General features: G+C 35.5%; 1 protein-coding gene across 9 annotated transcripts in view; it reads left to right on the forward strand.

Annotated features, from left to right (window-relative positions):
• Adck1 (aarF domain containing kinase 1) overlaps positions 1-16,080 on the forward strand; it is a 433,204-nt gene that overhangs the window by 375,914 nt on the left and 41,210 nt on the right. Inside the window, exons 10-11 of one of the 9 annotated variants that reach the window (XR_016548573.1) lie at positions 4,194-4,256; positions 14,072-14,246. The exons of 5 other annotated variants lie outside the window; for them this stretch is intronic. Coding sequence is in view for 2 of the 4 variants with exons in the window: in XM_090395710.1 (XP_090251836.1) it covers positions 10,634-10,726 (93 nt within the window). In the remaining 2 variants the exon portion in view is untranslated. Of the gene's footprint in view, positions 1-4,193; positions 4,257-10,633; positions 10,733-14,071; positions 14,247-16,080 lie in introns of those variants that run through there. 3 more of the 9 variants (XR_016548574.1, XM_090395711.1, XM_090395710.1) reach the window with 3 other exon arrangements.

Raw genomic sequence — 16,080 nt, forward strand, 5'->3', positions numbered from 1 at the left:
CAACAAAGTCAATGAGACTTTTCTTATTCCTTTCCTCCTCTCTCTGTGTGAATTTATGCACATTGTTATGTTGGAACATTGTGTTAGTAATAACGAGTCCATGTCCTGAGCAGAAATCCAACACGTATTTGTCATTATTATTAGCTTTGCTCTTTTCTCCAAATTTTCCCAAAATATTTCTCTATGTCTGAAAATCATTTCCTACCCTGCTATTTGGATCCCCAACAAGGACCAGCTTTTCTTTTTTCATTGTGTCAGTTGCTTTCGCTAAAGCCTCAAAAAATTCCTCTACTTTTACCTTAGTAGAATAAGGTTCCCATAATGTTTTACTAAAATCTGGGGCATTCTGAAAATTTTATTTAAAAAACCCAGGGCATTTTGTAAAAAAAACGGGGCATGTTAAAAATTAAGAAAACCAAAAATAAAACTTTTATATATGTTGCACTTTAAATTAAATACTGCTATAAACATACATTGACATTAAATCCACTTTAAAAAAGGATTATTAATCACAAACATATTTAATTAGAAAAATATTTATCAGATTTATTGACCTGTTCAAGAATTTTTTTTTGCTTTTGATATTTGATTGTAGAACTCATCACAAAAGAAATTCTTAAAATATGTCTTTATGATGATTAAAGCTTTTACTGTCTCAATTTTAAGTCTGTTTTTTTTTTCATCTGTCCAGAGTGCATTAGTAATGAAAAAACATATTTAACAGCTGCAAGGCCTCAGTAGCGCAATTGGAAAAGGCCTAAGTTCAAGTCTCATCATGATGGTAGGAATCTTTGTATGGACTTTTTCAATCGAAGGTGAGTTAGCCGATCTCATATAGAGGTAGCAGGGTTTTTTCTCCCGGAAACTCGGGTTTTTCTTCCCGCATACAAACAAATCGGCCCCTCAGAACACACACAATTTACAGACAAAAAAATACTAGCTGTGGTGGTGGTGATGGGCGGTAGATGATTGGTAGTAGAGGTTGGGTGTAGTGGTGGAGACGGAGAGTTGTACAATAGGTGTTCTCCCGCGATGAGTCTTCTGACTCCTTGGAGGTGTCACGAAATTAATAATAATAAGTAGTATTGAAATTAATAATTAGTTCCTGGTAGTGCTAAACAAAAACTAACTAGGCATTTAATCCCAGAATTTATACCCTGCTTTGTAAAATGAGCAAACATTTCACACTATTTATCACTGACACTTTGATCCTTCTGTTCACTCCACACTTGAAATTTGCTTTCACAATTTTTTTTTCACACATACAAACTCATCAAATAAGTCCTCTTCATTCACAGTAAAACTTGGTGACATTGTCTGCATGAATATGTATCTTTTTTGTATGTTCTTCCAAGTCACAGGATCCTTTCCCTTCAAATTAATCCAATCCATAGACTGAAGAGGTGTGTGAAATGGTGTGTACACCACTCCTGAATATATTCGATACAGATGCAGTAGAAATCTACTGCATAACTTTCAAACTTTTCAACTGTTATGTGTCCTTCTTTTTCTAATTCTTGCAACTGTTTTCTCACAGTAGTTGTAAGAAACTTTTCTGCCTTCCTACAATTTAACCTTTCCACCAGTTTGTTTGTTTCATTCTTCACTTCGATTACTGTTATATCTTGCTTTTCATTACATTTAATGGTATAAAAGGTTTTTAACTGGCTGGCAAGGAAATGCAGGAGGGAAATTGAAAGTGGATTTTCAAAGAAATTTTTGAGACTGATAGGACATTTGTCAATAGAAAGAAAATATGACTTCAATTAAGGGAACATGTCAATAACCTCTGGATTGCAGGCAAAAGAGAGAGCCATCTTGTCTTGCTGCTACCCAAAACAGTTTTATATTATGTGTTTGTGAATTCACAAAATGAGTTTTGTGAATTCTAACTTAACTCATTTTGTGAATTCACAAAATGAGTTAAGTTCCTCAACTCGTACACAATATATGTGGAAATGTTGGTAAATCTTGTTAATTATTAACTGAAGATCGATAGGTAAGCAATCTGAAGCAGTCTGCATAGTATTATGTATCAAGCGTGCAGGGCAACCAATTCCAATTAAATTGTTCGCAGCGTTTTCTTGCGTTTTGAAGTACAGATTATTTTTTCCCTTTCTCTTCTTTCCACCAAAGTTTGTATTTGTATTATCTGCTAATATAGCAATAACTTTTTTCAGGAGATCTAACTTCTGTGACACTTCCAACACATAAGAAAATAAAACTTCTGAAGTTTCACCACCTAAATTAATGAACTCCAAAACATTCACCTTCACATCTTTTTCTGGATGATAGTATCAAATGACCAGACACTAATTTGATGAATCGATTAGTACTGATATAAAACGAACTTCTTTTAGCTCTTCCTCAGTCTGCTTTGTCACTAATGGTGCAATAACATTGGTTATTATTGCCTTGCACTTTGTTTGTGAACACCTGAATTTATCGGTAAAAATTTTTTTCACGATGGTTGTTGTGCAGTCCATGGATTTAAAGCTGTGGTTATGCACCATTGTGTGATATGCGAAGGTTGCTTCCTGTGCTGCCACTGATAACTGTTTTTTCCCTTTCGCTCTGGGTTTTCACAATTAAAAAATTACTTATACTGCAGTTGGAAGCCTTACTTCGAACAGCAGCTTTATGTTTTCACATGGTTGACTACGCCTGACCGACCACTATGCAAAATGCAAAATTTACATACATTTCCACATTTTCATCTACACCTTTAATGAAAGAAAATCCTCTTCTAATATTATCAATAATACTGCCCTTACGTTTCGGCATTATAGGGGTGTAGAAAACGATAAAAATTATAACACGCAAGTATTGATCAAGTAAGATACTGTTATAACAGAAGCATGGGAAAAAAGGACATCGCCATTAGTTACTATTAGTTATTATTAGTTAGTTATGCTATTTATAATACTAATGATTATTATTATAAATAATAAATAAATAAAATTTATTATTATCAACATTGTAAATTGAAATAGAAATTGGTACTAAAAACGAGATAAAATCCATTTATCCATTTTATCCTGAAGGATACTTAAAAAAGTGGGACTTTTGGAATTAACTTGAGACATTTTTATAAAAAACGGGATGAATGGGATATGTAACCCTATAGTAGAATCCTCTGTGGGATCGTAGGCACAAATAAGTCTCATTGTCCAGTTCCCCATTCTGATATTTGCCCACATCACTCTATTTGAAATTCCTTCCATTTAAAATTAGCCTCGTATTTAGTATTGAATACTATGGCTACTCCTTCTTTTCTTTGATTGTCATTGCCTGAATTTAACATTTTGTATTTATTGCTCAGTAATATCTTAACTGTTTTTTCTTTTTTGTTTTAATCACCCCTATTATATCGATCTGATACTTATCTAATTCCTCAACTAGCTCCATTTCTTTGCCATTCAGGCTTCTTATGTTGATAGTACTGATCTTGAACTCTGATGATATTGAGTTGGGGTGTTCCAGTAGCTGACTTTTTGCTGTTCCCCCTGGTTCCATGGCAAAAACCATGAGGACCTTGTTTAACCGGGTGACGCCCCATCTAACATGACATTCTATCATGTTGTACTATCATTTTATATTATGGTTTAAGCAATTAAGAATACAATTTGGTCAGCTAAATCCCAAATTGCTAGCCCATCCCTGTTCATTCAGTATCCAGGTTGATACTTGACAGGGTGCACCACAAGAAGGTGAGGATTGGACATTAGGTCAGAATCCCTGGTCAGTTCTCCGCATTCCTTTAAAGGCTATGTGGAGGTCTCCTCTCCGTTATACAGCTTTGATCCTTAAGCATCTCATTTCATTAATATAAATATTGAAAAGTGTTGGACACAGGGGAATCCCAGTCTTACTCCTTTGTTTATAGATTGTTTTTCAGACAATTTTTACATTTATTTCTATTTTTATTTCATTATCTTTGTATATATTCAATATTGCATTTAGTAAAATATTAGGTATATTTATGCAACTTTTAAACAAAAAGTTGCATCCATGTAGACCATCCTTTTCTAAATCCATTTTGACATTCTAATGTATTCTCATATTATTGTACATTTTTTCTGTATATTTCAATTTTCCATTAAGTATTCTACTATATATTTTGTAGCATGTATTCAATAAATTAATACCTCTGTAATTAGCAGCTTTTGTTTTATCTCCTTTTTTAAATATAGGTATTACTATACGAGGGTGGTCTGAAAAGTTCTTAACCTCAACCATAGATGGCAACACTATCGGTGAGATTTTTTTTTCCTAAGTTGGTACATCTGTCATAAGCATCCACATTAAATTGCTAGTCTTTCTATCAGGTAGTTTGTTTTATGCAGCTGAAGCAAAAATACTTTTGCTTCAGCTGTACAAAACAAAAATTTTTATCCCTTGAAATAGATCAAAATTGAGTATTGTGTGGTTATAAAATTCTTTGTAAAAGAAGTTTTAATACCAAAAGATATTCATTCGAAGTTCATAAAAGTTTATGGCCACTCTTCCCCTTCATTTTCGACAATTAAGAAATGGGCTGTGGGGTTTAAACGTGGCCGTACCAGCCTTGAAGATGATCCACGTGAAGGACATCCAAAAAGTGTAACAACACCAGAAATGATTGATTAAGTGCACGATATTGTATTGGATAATTGGCCAGTCAAAGTGTGTGAAATGCTGAAACTATAGACATTTCAAAAGAAACATGTAGGCTATATTTTGCATGAAGAATTGCAAATGAAAAAGCTTTGTGCAAGGTGGGTGCTGCGCTTGCTCACAGCAGATCAAAAATGCACTCGCATGAAAATCTCTGAACAGTGCTTGGAGCATTTTAACAAGAATAAAACTGCATCAATTTATTACTATGGATGAGACTTGGATTCACCATTCACCAGAATCCAAACAGCAGTTAAAACAGTGGACAGAAGCTGGCTGTTCATCACCAAAGAAGACAAAGTTGGTTCCATCAGCAGGAAAGGTCATGGCATTGGTGTTTTGGGATGCTAAAGGCATTTCATTTATTAATTATCTTGAAAAGGGTAAAACAATAACCAGGGAATATTATTTCGATCTTTTTAGAACATTAGATGTAAAAATTCGTGAGAAAAGATCCGGTTTGCAGAAATAAAAAATTATCCTTCATCAGGACAAGGCACCTTCACAAGGTGTTTTGGCAATGGAAAAATAAAGTGGTCTGCACTATGAATTGTTGGAACATCCACCGTATTCCCCAGATTTGGCTCCCTCTGACTTCTATCTCTTCCCCAAACTAAAACTCTTTCTCACTGGTCAGCGTTTTTTTTTTTTTTTTCAAATCAAGATGTGACTGCAGCTGTAGAGGAGTATTTTGAAGATCTTACTGAGAACCACTACAGGGACAGGATAATGGCGCTGGAGCATAGCTGGAATAAATGTATTAGTCTTAAGGGAGATTATGTTGAAAAATAAAAGTAATTTTGAAATTATAAATTTGTTTTTTCATTGTTAGGCCGAGAACGTTTCGGACCACCATCTTGCTTGTATTCCATTCTATTGGTATTTGTCCATTTGTATATTTTTATTTAAAATTTTTAATAATCCCTGATGAAATTTTTTCATTTGTATTGTATAGAATAAAGAATTTAATACTGGAAGATATCTACATGTTAGGTCACATCAACCATCACAAAAAAAGAGGCATCTTCAAAATACTGAACGACAAAGCTATCGTAATATCTCTTGATGACAACATAAGGCAAAAAAGAAATAGTATATCTTAAAGATACTCCTAAGAGAAATGGATATGATCTTAAAACCATCAACAACATCTTAATCTTGAATAGACCATCACATATTCCACTGGATATGCAGCAGCAAGACAAGTACAAAGGCATAATTTCTTTCCCTTTATAAAAATGTTCCAGATAAAATAGCAAAAACACTCAAACAGTATTTTTAAAAGTTTGCCTTAAAATTTGTGAGCTCACCAATGCAAAGTCACCTTAAATGATCAGGATTGTACAAAATTTTCTGTACTTAAAATATCTGTTATATTGGATAGACAGATCTATCTGGGAAAATCCCCCTCCAAGATCATATCAAAGTGTCAGGATTGGCATTCCACACAACCAGAGAAAAACATCAAGTACTTTAGCAACTCACAGAAATGCCATACATAGAATTCAACAATGTGTTTGCAGATTTCAAGAGGTGAGCAAAATTATATTTTTAACACAATATAATAAAATCCAAGGTCTCATCATGATATGTACTTTGGTTAGCATATGTCAAAGACCTGTGTATTAATGAATTAAGCTACTCAATCGTGACACCCACCTTCAGCACACATGCTATGAGATATGCCATTAGACTTCATGTACATTAATAGAAGAGCACGCATAGAGCCTACACCATTACATTTAGCTGTAGCAATGGTGTTGATGTTGGAAGAAAAGACGTTTATTGTTGAGTATTATTTTCATTCATACAGAGTTGGTAGAGCAAATGGTTCATGCCTACAACATGTTTGTGAGCAGTTTGTTCGTCGTTTCTGTAAGCATGTCCCAAGCAATAGTATCATCATTACCATAATCAAGAGGTTCTGATGTACTGGGAGTGCTCTGCCCAATGTAAAGGACATTCGAGGAGACCACAAACTGTTAACACAAATGAGAATTATGAGCATGTGCTGGAGCAAGTGTTACAGGCCTAAGGAAATCCCAGAGTTCTTTCATTATGTAGCAAGTAAGAAGAAAGATGACTACTGAAGAATAACTTTAATCCAGTCAACACTGAACAGCGGTAAAACTTGGAATACCGAGGTGATCACTACAGAGAATCCTTAAGGAGCTGGGTGCCTTTTCATATGCCATTCAGGTGTTCATTGTTTTTTAGGAACGGATTATGCTGCATGGTGGAAAAACACTGTGCACATGTGTTGGCCAGTGTCTATGAAGATCCGTCCTTCCTCCATAATGTCTGGTTCTTAGACGAAGTGCATTCCCATCTAAGTCATCTAAGAAAAGACGAACCTACAGGTCTCTTGGTTTCTATAAACCTGAATTTGTCCTTGATTATCCCTCTTCATGTGTGTGGTTTCCAGCTATGGCATAAGTGGGCCCTATTTCATTATTGAAGACAGTGGTGTAACCGTGACCTTGGATAGTGAATGCTACATCAAGAATGTGTTGGTTCCATTCACCCAGGATTTGCATAGGATGTGTCATGCAAAAAAAATTCCGTTTCATGTACAGATATTCCAACAGGATAGAGCAACATTCACACATCATGTGCTTCTAAAGCCTATTTATCAGAACACTTCTCCAAGAGGCTCATTTTGAGATTTACAGAATTCCCGTGCCTTTCACATTCTCCTGGCACATCACTTTATGCCTTTGTATGGGATATGTTGAAGGAATGGATATTCTACCATGATCCGCCTTCAAATCTTGATGAATTATAGGATAAAATTACATGATATGTCCATCAGATGTTCCAACCCTTGTTCTCTAAAATGACATAGAACAAAATGACATGCACTATGAAATCTGTCTTCAAAAAGACAAGGTCCCCATTTCGAGCATATAATCTACTATCGTAATGCTTATTTGACCAAGATACCACCAGTAGTTGTGGATGTACATATCAGCATGTGTAAACATATATTTCTTGGTTAATAAACCTGTTTATTCCATAACATATATTGTTGTAGTTATTCAGTACTGGTTTTTTGCACCATACTGTTCCTGCAACAATATATATATATATACACACGAGGTTGCATCAAAAAGTTTCGAGACTAGCTCTGTTTACAATAAATTACTTTATTTATCTACGTTTACACACTATCACCTTCAAAATGGTCCCCATGCATATCAATACAGTGCTCCCAGCGTTCTCCACTTCTGGAATGTGTCCTGGAAGTCTTCTTTTCGAAGCATGTCAAGCACCTTCTGCGATTCGCACTGGATCTCTGCAATGGTGTCAAAACGGTGACCTTTTGAGCTGGATCTTCATCTTCGGGAAGAGGGCGAAGTCTGCAGGAGCCAAATCTGGTGAGTAGGGTGAGTGCGGAAGTGAGATCATGTTGTTTCTGGCGAAAAACTCGTGTGAGGAGAGCTCGGTGACAGGGTGCATTGTCGTCGTGGAGCATCCAGTTTTTTCGCGCACCACAGATCTGGTCACTTTCGCCGAATGTCCTCTCTCAGATGCCTTAAAACCTGGCAGTAGAACTCGCTATTGACGGTCTGGTCCCTGACGATGAATTCTCGATGCACAATGCCGCAAATGTCAAAAAAGATGATGAGCATGCACTTGGTCGATCTGCGGACCTGCCTCACCTTTTTCAGTCGTGGAGATGATGGACTCTTCCATTGTGAAGCCTGTTGCTTTGTCTCAGGGTCGTACCCGTACACCCAAGTTTCATCACCGGTAATGATCCTTGACATGAAAGATGGGTCATCCACGGCATGACGCTGACGGAGTTCTTGGCAGACTTCGACGCAGTGTTCCTTCTGCTCCTGGGTCAGCAGCCTGAGGACGAACTTGGCAGCAACACGGAGCATGTTCAAATCACACGTGAGGATTGCCTAGACTGTTCTGTATGACACACCAACAATGGCAGCAATGTTGTGGAGTGTCCTCCGACATCCTCATGCACAAGTTGCCGAATGGTTTGACATTTTTGGGGATTGAGCTCATTGAAGATCTTCCTGATCTCTCACATTGTCTTCCAGTGATGTTCTTCCACTCTTGAAGCATGCGTGCCACTCAAAACACCTTGAACGACTCATTGTAGCATCGCCATAAACTTGCTGAATCATGTCAAACATCTCTGTGGCAGATTTGCCCAGTTTCATGTAGAATTTCACATTTGCTCTTTGTTCTAACTTGCTGTCCATGATGAAATCACAGATGTGGTAATCAGTTGCAAAACTCCCGATGTACACAGGACGATGTCTTTTGGCACACTTGACTTATGAAGGTAGGTGCTCCCTGTGATTGTGCATACAGCCTTGTGCTGCCATCTGTTGGCGTGTTACAAACCTAGTCTAGAAACGTTTTGATACCACCTCGTGTATATATATATATATATATATATATATACTTTTTTTTTTTTTTTTTTGCAGCTCCTGCCTAATAATACTACTCATCCATCTAACTTGCACCTAATTTATCCTCCTGGCTTTGGGTATACAGGATGATATTGCTCCCTTGAGATGGCCCTTGATTATCCCTCATGCACTGCTGACATCATTCCCTTACCGATTGCAGATTTTTGTGCCATGGCACTGCTTCAAGCTGTCTGCTAAGCATGTCATAATCACATGCCTATAGTTCCATATACATACCCCTTCTTAACTGCATATTCTGTGTTTTGCAATTTCCCAAGTCAAGACTATGTGATTAATCCCCCTCACTAGAAGCAATGTGGTTGTGGACAGATCTGATCCTGAGACAAGATCCAACACTGTCATACCCCAAGTCCCCCCATCGCATGCTGCTTCAAGTAATTATCTCTTACTAAGTGAATAAATTCCATTTTCTTCTTGCCATGTGATCTTTCCTCCTTCCATTCTTTGTCTCTATAGTTGAACTCTCCTATAATAATTACTTGACCTGCACTCATACTAATTTGTTGATGCATATCTTCCAGATTATCCCTGGAACTCCGAGGCCTATAGTAAGAACCACTTTTGTCCATTGGCCTCATTCTCACACTAGATTACCTTAAAATAACTTCTTTCTGACTGCTACTCTTTTTGGCTGCATTTCAGCTGCTATCATCAACAGTACCCTTCCCCCTCCATCCCATCTCTGTCCTACCTGAAAATACAAAATTCTTCACATTCTATCCCTGTAGCTACATCATCTTCTGTTGGCCAAGTCTCACTAATGCCTATAACATTGGACAGAATTGCATTATTCAATGCCAAAAACTCTTCCCCTCTTACTCTTGATACTTCTAGCATTAATATATAAATACTATAGTGCAACCTTTACATCCTGAATTGACTATACCACTTGATATTGCTGCTTGAGAGACTAACTTCTGCATTATTTAGTAATTCTTGCATGCACATGCTTCCACCTAATTACTTTTATTTTCCTGACTTTGCACTTCCGCACTCTCAGTCAAGAATGCTCTCTAGATACCTAATCCAAATCCATTTAAGTTCAGTCCATCAGCATTATATAATTTCTTCCATCCACAAACTGGACATCATTTCTTCTGCACAACCTGTGTATTCATCATTTGCTATCATTGCTCTCTCTTTATTTAACTTTTATCATACCATGGCAGCAGACTTATAGTCTTCACCCTCTTGCTCTTCTTTTTTCTCTTCCAATAACCCCTTCATATCCTCCCTCATACAGTACCTCTCACCTATCAGTTCACTAATGGCAGTCAAAGCAATCAATTTTTTCCACCTTATCTTTTTTTTTTCTTTTCTTTTTTTTTTCATCCTGACATATTTACTGATATTATTAATTTTCATGCCAGGGAAACAGGATTTTATCACACTTTCACCAAGTACTGCTCTTATCATAAAGTCACTGTAAAAATTTTCTCTTTATCCTCTTTCTCTAGTTTATTTATTCAATCTTGTTTCTTACCTCAGACCTCTTAATTTTTTTTTCTCTCTCTTTTCAGCTCTTCCAATCTTTTGATGCTTCTCAATCTTTCACTTTTGTCCTCTGTCCTGTGAATGATAATGTTAAGGTAAAACAAATGGTAATGTGGTAAATGTAAATGGAAAACTAAAGCCAGTGGCAAAGGATAATGATAATAGATAATAATGGTAAGTATCTGCTGGATTTCTGCTCAGGATTTGGACTAGTGATTCTTAACAACACCATGTTCCAATTTAAAGATGTGCACAAGTTCATGTGCACAGAAACAAGAACCAAATCATAGAGTCTCAGTGGCAAACTCTGAATAAAATATTAATTGATTCAGCTAGGGAGGCATGTGGTGAAGTTGTCTGCAAGGATAGAAAATAAGAACAATGGTGGACACAAGAAGTTAAAGAAGTAGTCCTGTAAAAGAAGAACGCTTACCAAAATTTACTAGTGAATGAGTTAGTAGATGACTTAAAAGAATACAAAGAAAAATGTAAAAGCTAAGCTATCAAGGATAATGTAAAAGTAGCTGAACAAAAGTCATGGGATGAATTTGGTAAGAATATGGAAGATAAATATCAGGAAGTTTGCCAAAATGTTCTAGAGGCTATTGAAGATTTTAGAAATGGAGGAAAGAGTACTGAGGAAGGAATCAGAGTTGATAAAGATGACATAACAAACGAAAATAACAATATCTTAGATGTCTGTAATAATTAATTTGAATGACTATGAAACAAAACAAACTGTGACAGAACAGTAATGTAACTGATATGTAACTGCTCGCATTCTTATTTTCAATAAGAATGCGAACAGTTACATATCAAAATACTTGAGTAGAAATAGAGGAAAGAGTACTGAAAAAGGAATCAGAGATGATAAAGGTGACATAACAAATGAAAAGAGTGATATCTTAGATGTCTGTAATAATTAATTTGAATAACTATGAAATGAAACAAACTGTGACAGATCAGTAATAGAAAATTTTTAAGAAGAATGCAAACAGTTACATATCAAAATACTTGAGTAGAAATAGAGGAAAGAGTACTGAAAAAGGAATCAGAGATGATAAAGGTGACATAACAAATGAAAAGAGTGATATCTTAGATGTCTGTAATAATTAATTTGAATAACTATGAAATGAAACAAACTGTGACAGATCAGTAATAGAAAATTTTTAAGAAGAATGCAAACAGTTACATATCAAAATACTTGAGTAGAAATAGAGGAAAGAGTACTGAAAAAGGAATCAGAGATGATAAAGGTGACATAACAAATGAAAAGAGTGATATCTTAGATGTCTGTAATAATTAATTTGAATAACTATGAAATGAAACAAACTGTGACAGATCAGTAATAGAAAATTTTCAACAAGAATGCAAACAGTTACATATCAAAATACTTGAGGTAGGGGGGAAAAAAAGTTCATAAACTTGAAAGGGAAATGCAGTTGGAGTAACTAATATTCCACCAGAAATGTTCAAATATGAAGATATAAAAGTTTTTTAGTGGCTATGCTGCATAATTCAGAGGGCCTGGTTAGAAGTTCAAATTCTCAACGATTAGGTAAAGCTCTCATAGTTCCCATGTGTAAAAAAAAAAAAAAGGAAATAAAGATGAATGCGAGAATTACTAAGGAATTTCTGTACTAAATGTTTCACGTAAAAGTTATGCAATCATACCTGAGAATTAGTTAAGAAAAATCAGGAAAGGGAAATTTTCAAAACAATCTTTCATGCCAAATATTAGTTCTTAATAGCGAAGAAATAACCATGAAAATGCATATAACAAGGTGCCAAGAGAAAAGTTTTTTTCCCAACACTTAGTAGAGAGATTCTTCTGTAATTCTCACATTCAGTTTTATTCTCTTTTTGTATAGATGGTTACTATAAGATCTCTTCACCAATCATTAGGAATTCGACCTTCTGACCAGGCCCTCTGAATTATGCAGTGTAGCCACTGCAAAACTTTTATACCTCAAAACTTATTTCCAGTCGAATATCATCTACTCCAGCTGCCTTTCCACATTTCAAGTTTTGATGACATTTTCTACCTCAAGTATTGATACATACTTTTCTTTGCATTCATCTTGAAAATTTTCTAGTATGGTTCTGTCACTGCTTGGTTCATTTAACAGTCTTTCAAAGTAATTCCTCCTGACATCTAGGATATTCTTATCTTCAGTTTTTCATATCACCTTTAGCATCTTTGATTCCTTTTACAGTACTCTTTCCTCCATTTAAAAGCTTCTTTAATATCCTCCAGAACAATTTTCCATCTTCCTGATATTTATTTTCCATGTTCTTACCAGTCTATCCATGACTTTTGTTTAGCTACTTTTACACACAGCTTAGCTCTCTTACATTTTTCTCTGTATTCTTTTAGGGCATCTGCTGACTTATTTGTTAGGAACTTTTAATATGCCTTCTTTTTTTTCCAGGACTGCTTCTTTAACTTCTTGTGTCCACCATAGTGTTCTTATTTTTCTATCCTTGCAGGCAACTTCACATCTCTCTAGTTGATTGATTCAACTAGAGAGATGTGAAGTTATCTGCAACTAGGGAGATGTGAAGTTGCAGACAACTTCACATCTCCTTAGTTGAATCAATCATTGTCTTCTTCAAAGTTTGCCACTGAGACTCCAAGGTTTGGTTCTTGTTTTCAATTTGTTTCATTTTTTCTTCAGTAATGTTTGTATAGTCAAGTATACAAATTTACTTGTAAAAGCTGTTCAACTTTAATTCTTTTTAAAACTTTCTTACATACTGTTGTTTTGAATGTGATATCCATTTTTATCCTGCTTAGCTAAGTAATGGTCACATCCAATTTCATATCCTCTGTACACTTGTATTTTGAAGAAGTGTGATATCTTTATGCTCAGGACATGGACCAGTAATGACTAGTCCATGTCCTGAGTAGAAGTCCAGTAAATACGTACCATTATTATTAATTAACTTTGCCCTTTTCTCCAAATTTTCTAAATATGTTTCTATATGCCTAGTGGGATTCATTTCCTACTCTGCTGTTCAGATCTCCAAAAAGGATCACTTTTTCCATTTTCTTTGTCAGTTGCCTGTTCAATGACTCAAAAAATTCCTCTACTTCTTCCTCAGAGGAACCTTCTGTGGGACCATAGGTACAAATAAGTTTCATTGTCGATGTCCCTATTTTGAGGTTTGCCCACATAACTCTACTTGAAACTGCCTTCCAAGCAAGAAGTTTATCTTCATGTTCGGTGTTGAATGCTATCTCTACACCTTCCTTTCCTTGTTCATTATTGCCTGAAAATAACATCCTACACACTGTTTAGTAAGATCTCACCTGTTTTTGTCTTCTTTATCCCAGTAATACCAATTATGCCATGTGGTACCTTTCAAATTCTTCTATAAGTTTGATTTCTTTTCAATTAATACTCCTTATATTGATTCCTATCTATCATTCTTCTGATGCTGATTTTATTCTTCTTCTCTAGATGTTGAGTTGGAGCTTGTTCCAGTAGGTGACTTTTCACTGTTTGCCCTGGTTCCCTGAAAGAAAACAGTAAGGTTCTTGTATAACCAGGCAGCATCTCAGCCAGCATGAAATCTCATCGTTTTACCATCATATTCATTTGTGGTTTAAGGCAACAGAGAATACAATTTGGTCAGGTAAGTACCAAATTGCCAGCCCATCCTCGTTCTTTAGTACCCAGTGGATGTTTACTAACAAGTCGCACCCTATGAAGGTGAGGATTGGACATTAGGTCAAAAGCCTTAGTTGGTTTTACACATTCCTGAAAGGTAATGTGGAGGGTCTCCTGCCAGTTATTTGGCTTTGACTCTTAAGCAACCTTGAAGACTTGAAGGTAATCCAGTTAGGGGCATATCAAGGCCTTATAAAGCAGAATAACAATTTCCTTATCTCTACATGTTAATGTGTTTTTCAGTAACCAAGTAATCTAACGGGCTACCTTGCAATCTTAGTTATATGTCCTCTAAACTTTAATTCTCTGTCTACCCCCCCCCCCCACTAAATCTATAGTTTCATCTATTTCCTGGAGTACAATGCTATCAATATGATGCATGGCTTGTAATCTATTTTTCCCAAAATGTATAACTTTACATTTCTCCACATTAAACTGATACCCATTATCTTTTGCCCATACTGATACTCTATTTAAATCATCCTTCAAGCTCTCCACATCAACTTGATTAACTGTTGCTCTACCTAATTTCACACCATCAGCAAACAACTGATTATTTCTTTTCAGGTTATTTCCTATATCATTTATGTACAAATTAAACAGCAGTTGTCCCAGCATCAAACCTTGTGGCATGCCACAAGTAACCTATTTTTGCTTCGATTCTGCCCCTTCACATACCACTTTTTGATATTTGTCCAGCAGCCACCCTCTTATCCACTTAACCAGTGTCATGTCCATTCCCATTTGTTCTAATTTGCATAACAGAGTTCAAAGTGGTATTCTGTTAAATGGCTTTGCAAAATCATCAAATAGCTATTTCCTTTATCCAGCTCAGCTGTTACTCTATTATAAAAAAAGTTAGTAAATTACTAAGGCATGAATGACCCTTCACAAAGCCATGTTGATCCTCATAGAGTTTCATATTTTTATCTACCCATTGTTGATTTCTCTTTTTGACCAATTTTTCCAGTACTTTACCACCATGTCTGAGATACTGATTGGTCTATAATTTGCTATTGCAGTTTTTGGAACCTCCATTATGCAAAGGAATTATTTTGCCCTCTTTCCACTCCCTTGGAACTCCAGAGCTGAGATTTAAATTAAAGAGCCTAGTCAGAGGCATTGCCATTTGCCTTGCACATTCTTGCAAAACCCTAGCTGATATCCTGTCTATTCCACAGCTGTATTTACATTGAAATTCTGCACTATCCTAAGAACCTCCAGTTCATCCACCTCTGTTTCCACATCAGTGTGTCACTTATATTACAGTAGTAACCTCACTTGGATGATATACTCTTGCAAAGTAGTCACTCAGTAACTCAACTATTTTATCTGCTTCTGTCACTTCATGACCTCATTATAACCATTACTCAATATATTAGTGATGAGTTTAGTCTACCTCCTGTGTTTTTTTAATTCTCACTAACTCAGTAAAAAATAGTCAAAAACACAAAAGAAGTGTTAGAGAGAAAAAAACTACTTAGAATTTATTTGTATCTGAATATGCTTGTATAAACTATAGTACACTTAATATTAAATACAATTTCTTTGTCCATAATTTTAAAACCATACACATAATTTAAAAAAAAAAATTTTTTTAAAACCATGCTAGACCCAATTTATTTCTTTGTAATTAAAAACAATACTAATTAAAAATGAACACAATTTCAGTTAGTCTTTTTTAAAAACTGACATAACATTCATAATGAGCGTGTATTTTCTTGATCGCAAAACTAATGTAAATAATTATTTGGGAACATTGATCAAGTATAAACGATAAGTATTTTTAATACCGACTA

The sequence above is a fragment of the Typopeltis vanoorti genome, chromosome 7 (genome assembly GCF_054136105.1).
Source record: "Typopeltis vanoorti isolate ZY-2024b chromosome 7, IOZ_Tvanoo_1.0, whole genome shotgun sequence".
Taxonomy (NCBI): Eukaryota; Metazoa; Arthropoda; class Arachnida; order Uropygi; family Thelyphonidae; genus Typopeltis; species Typopeltis vanoorti.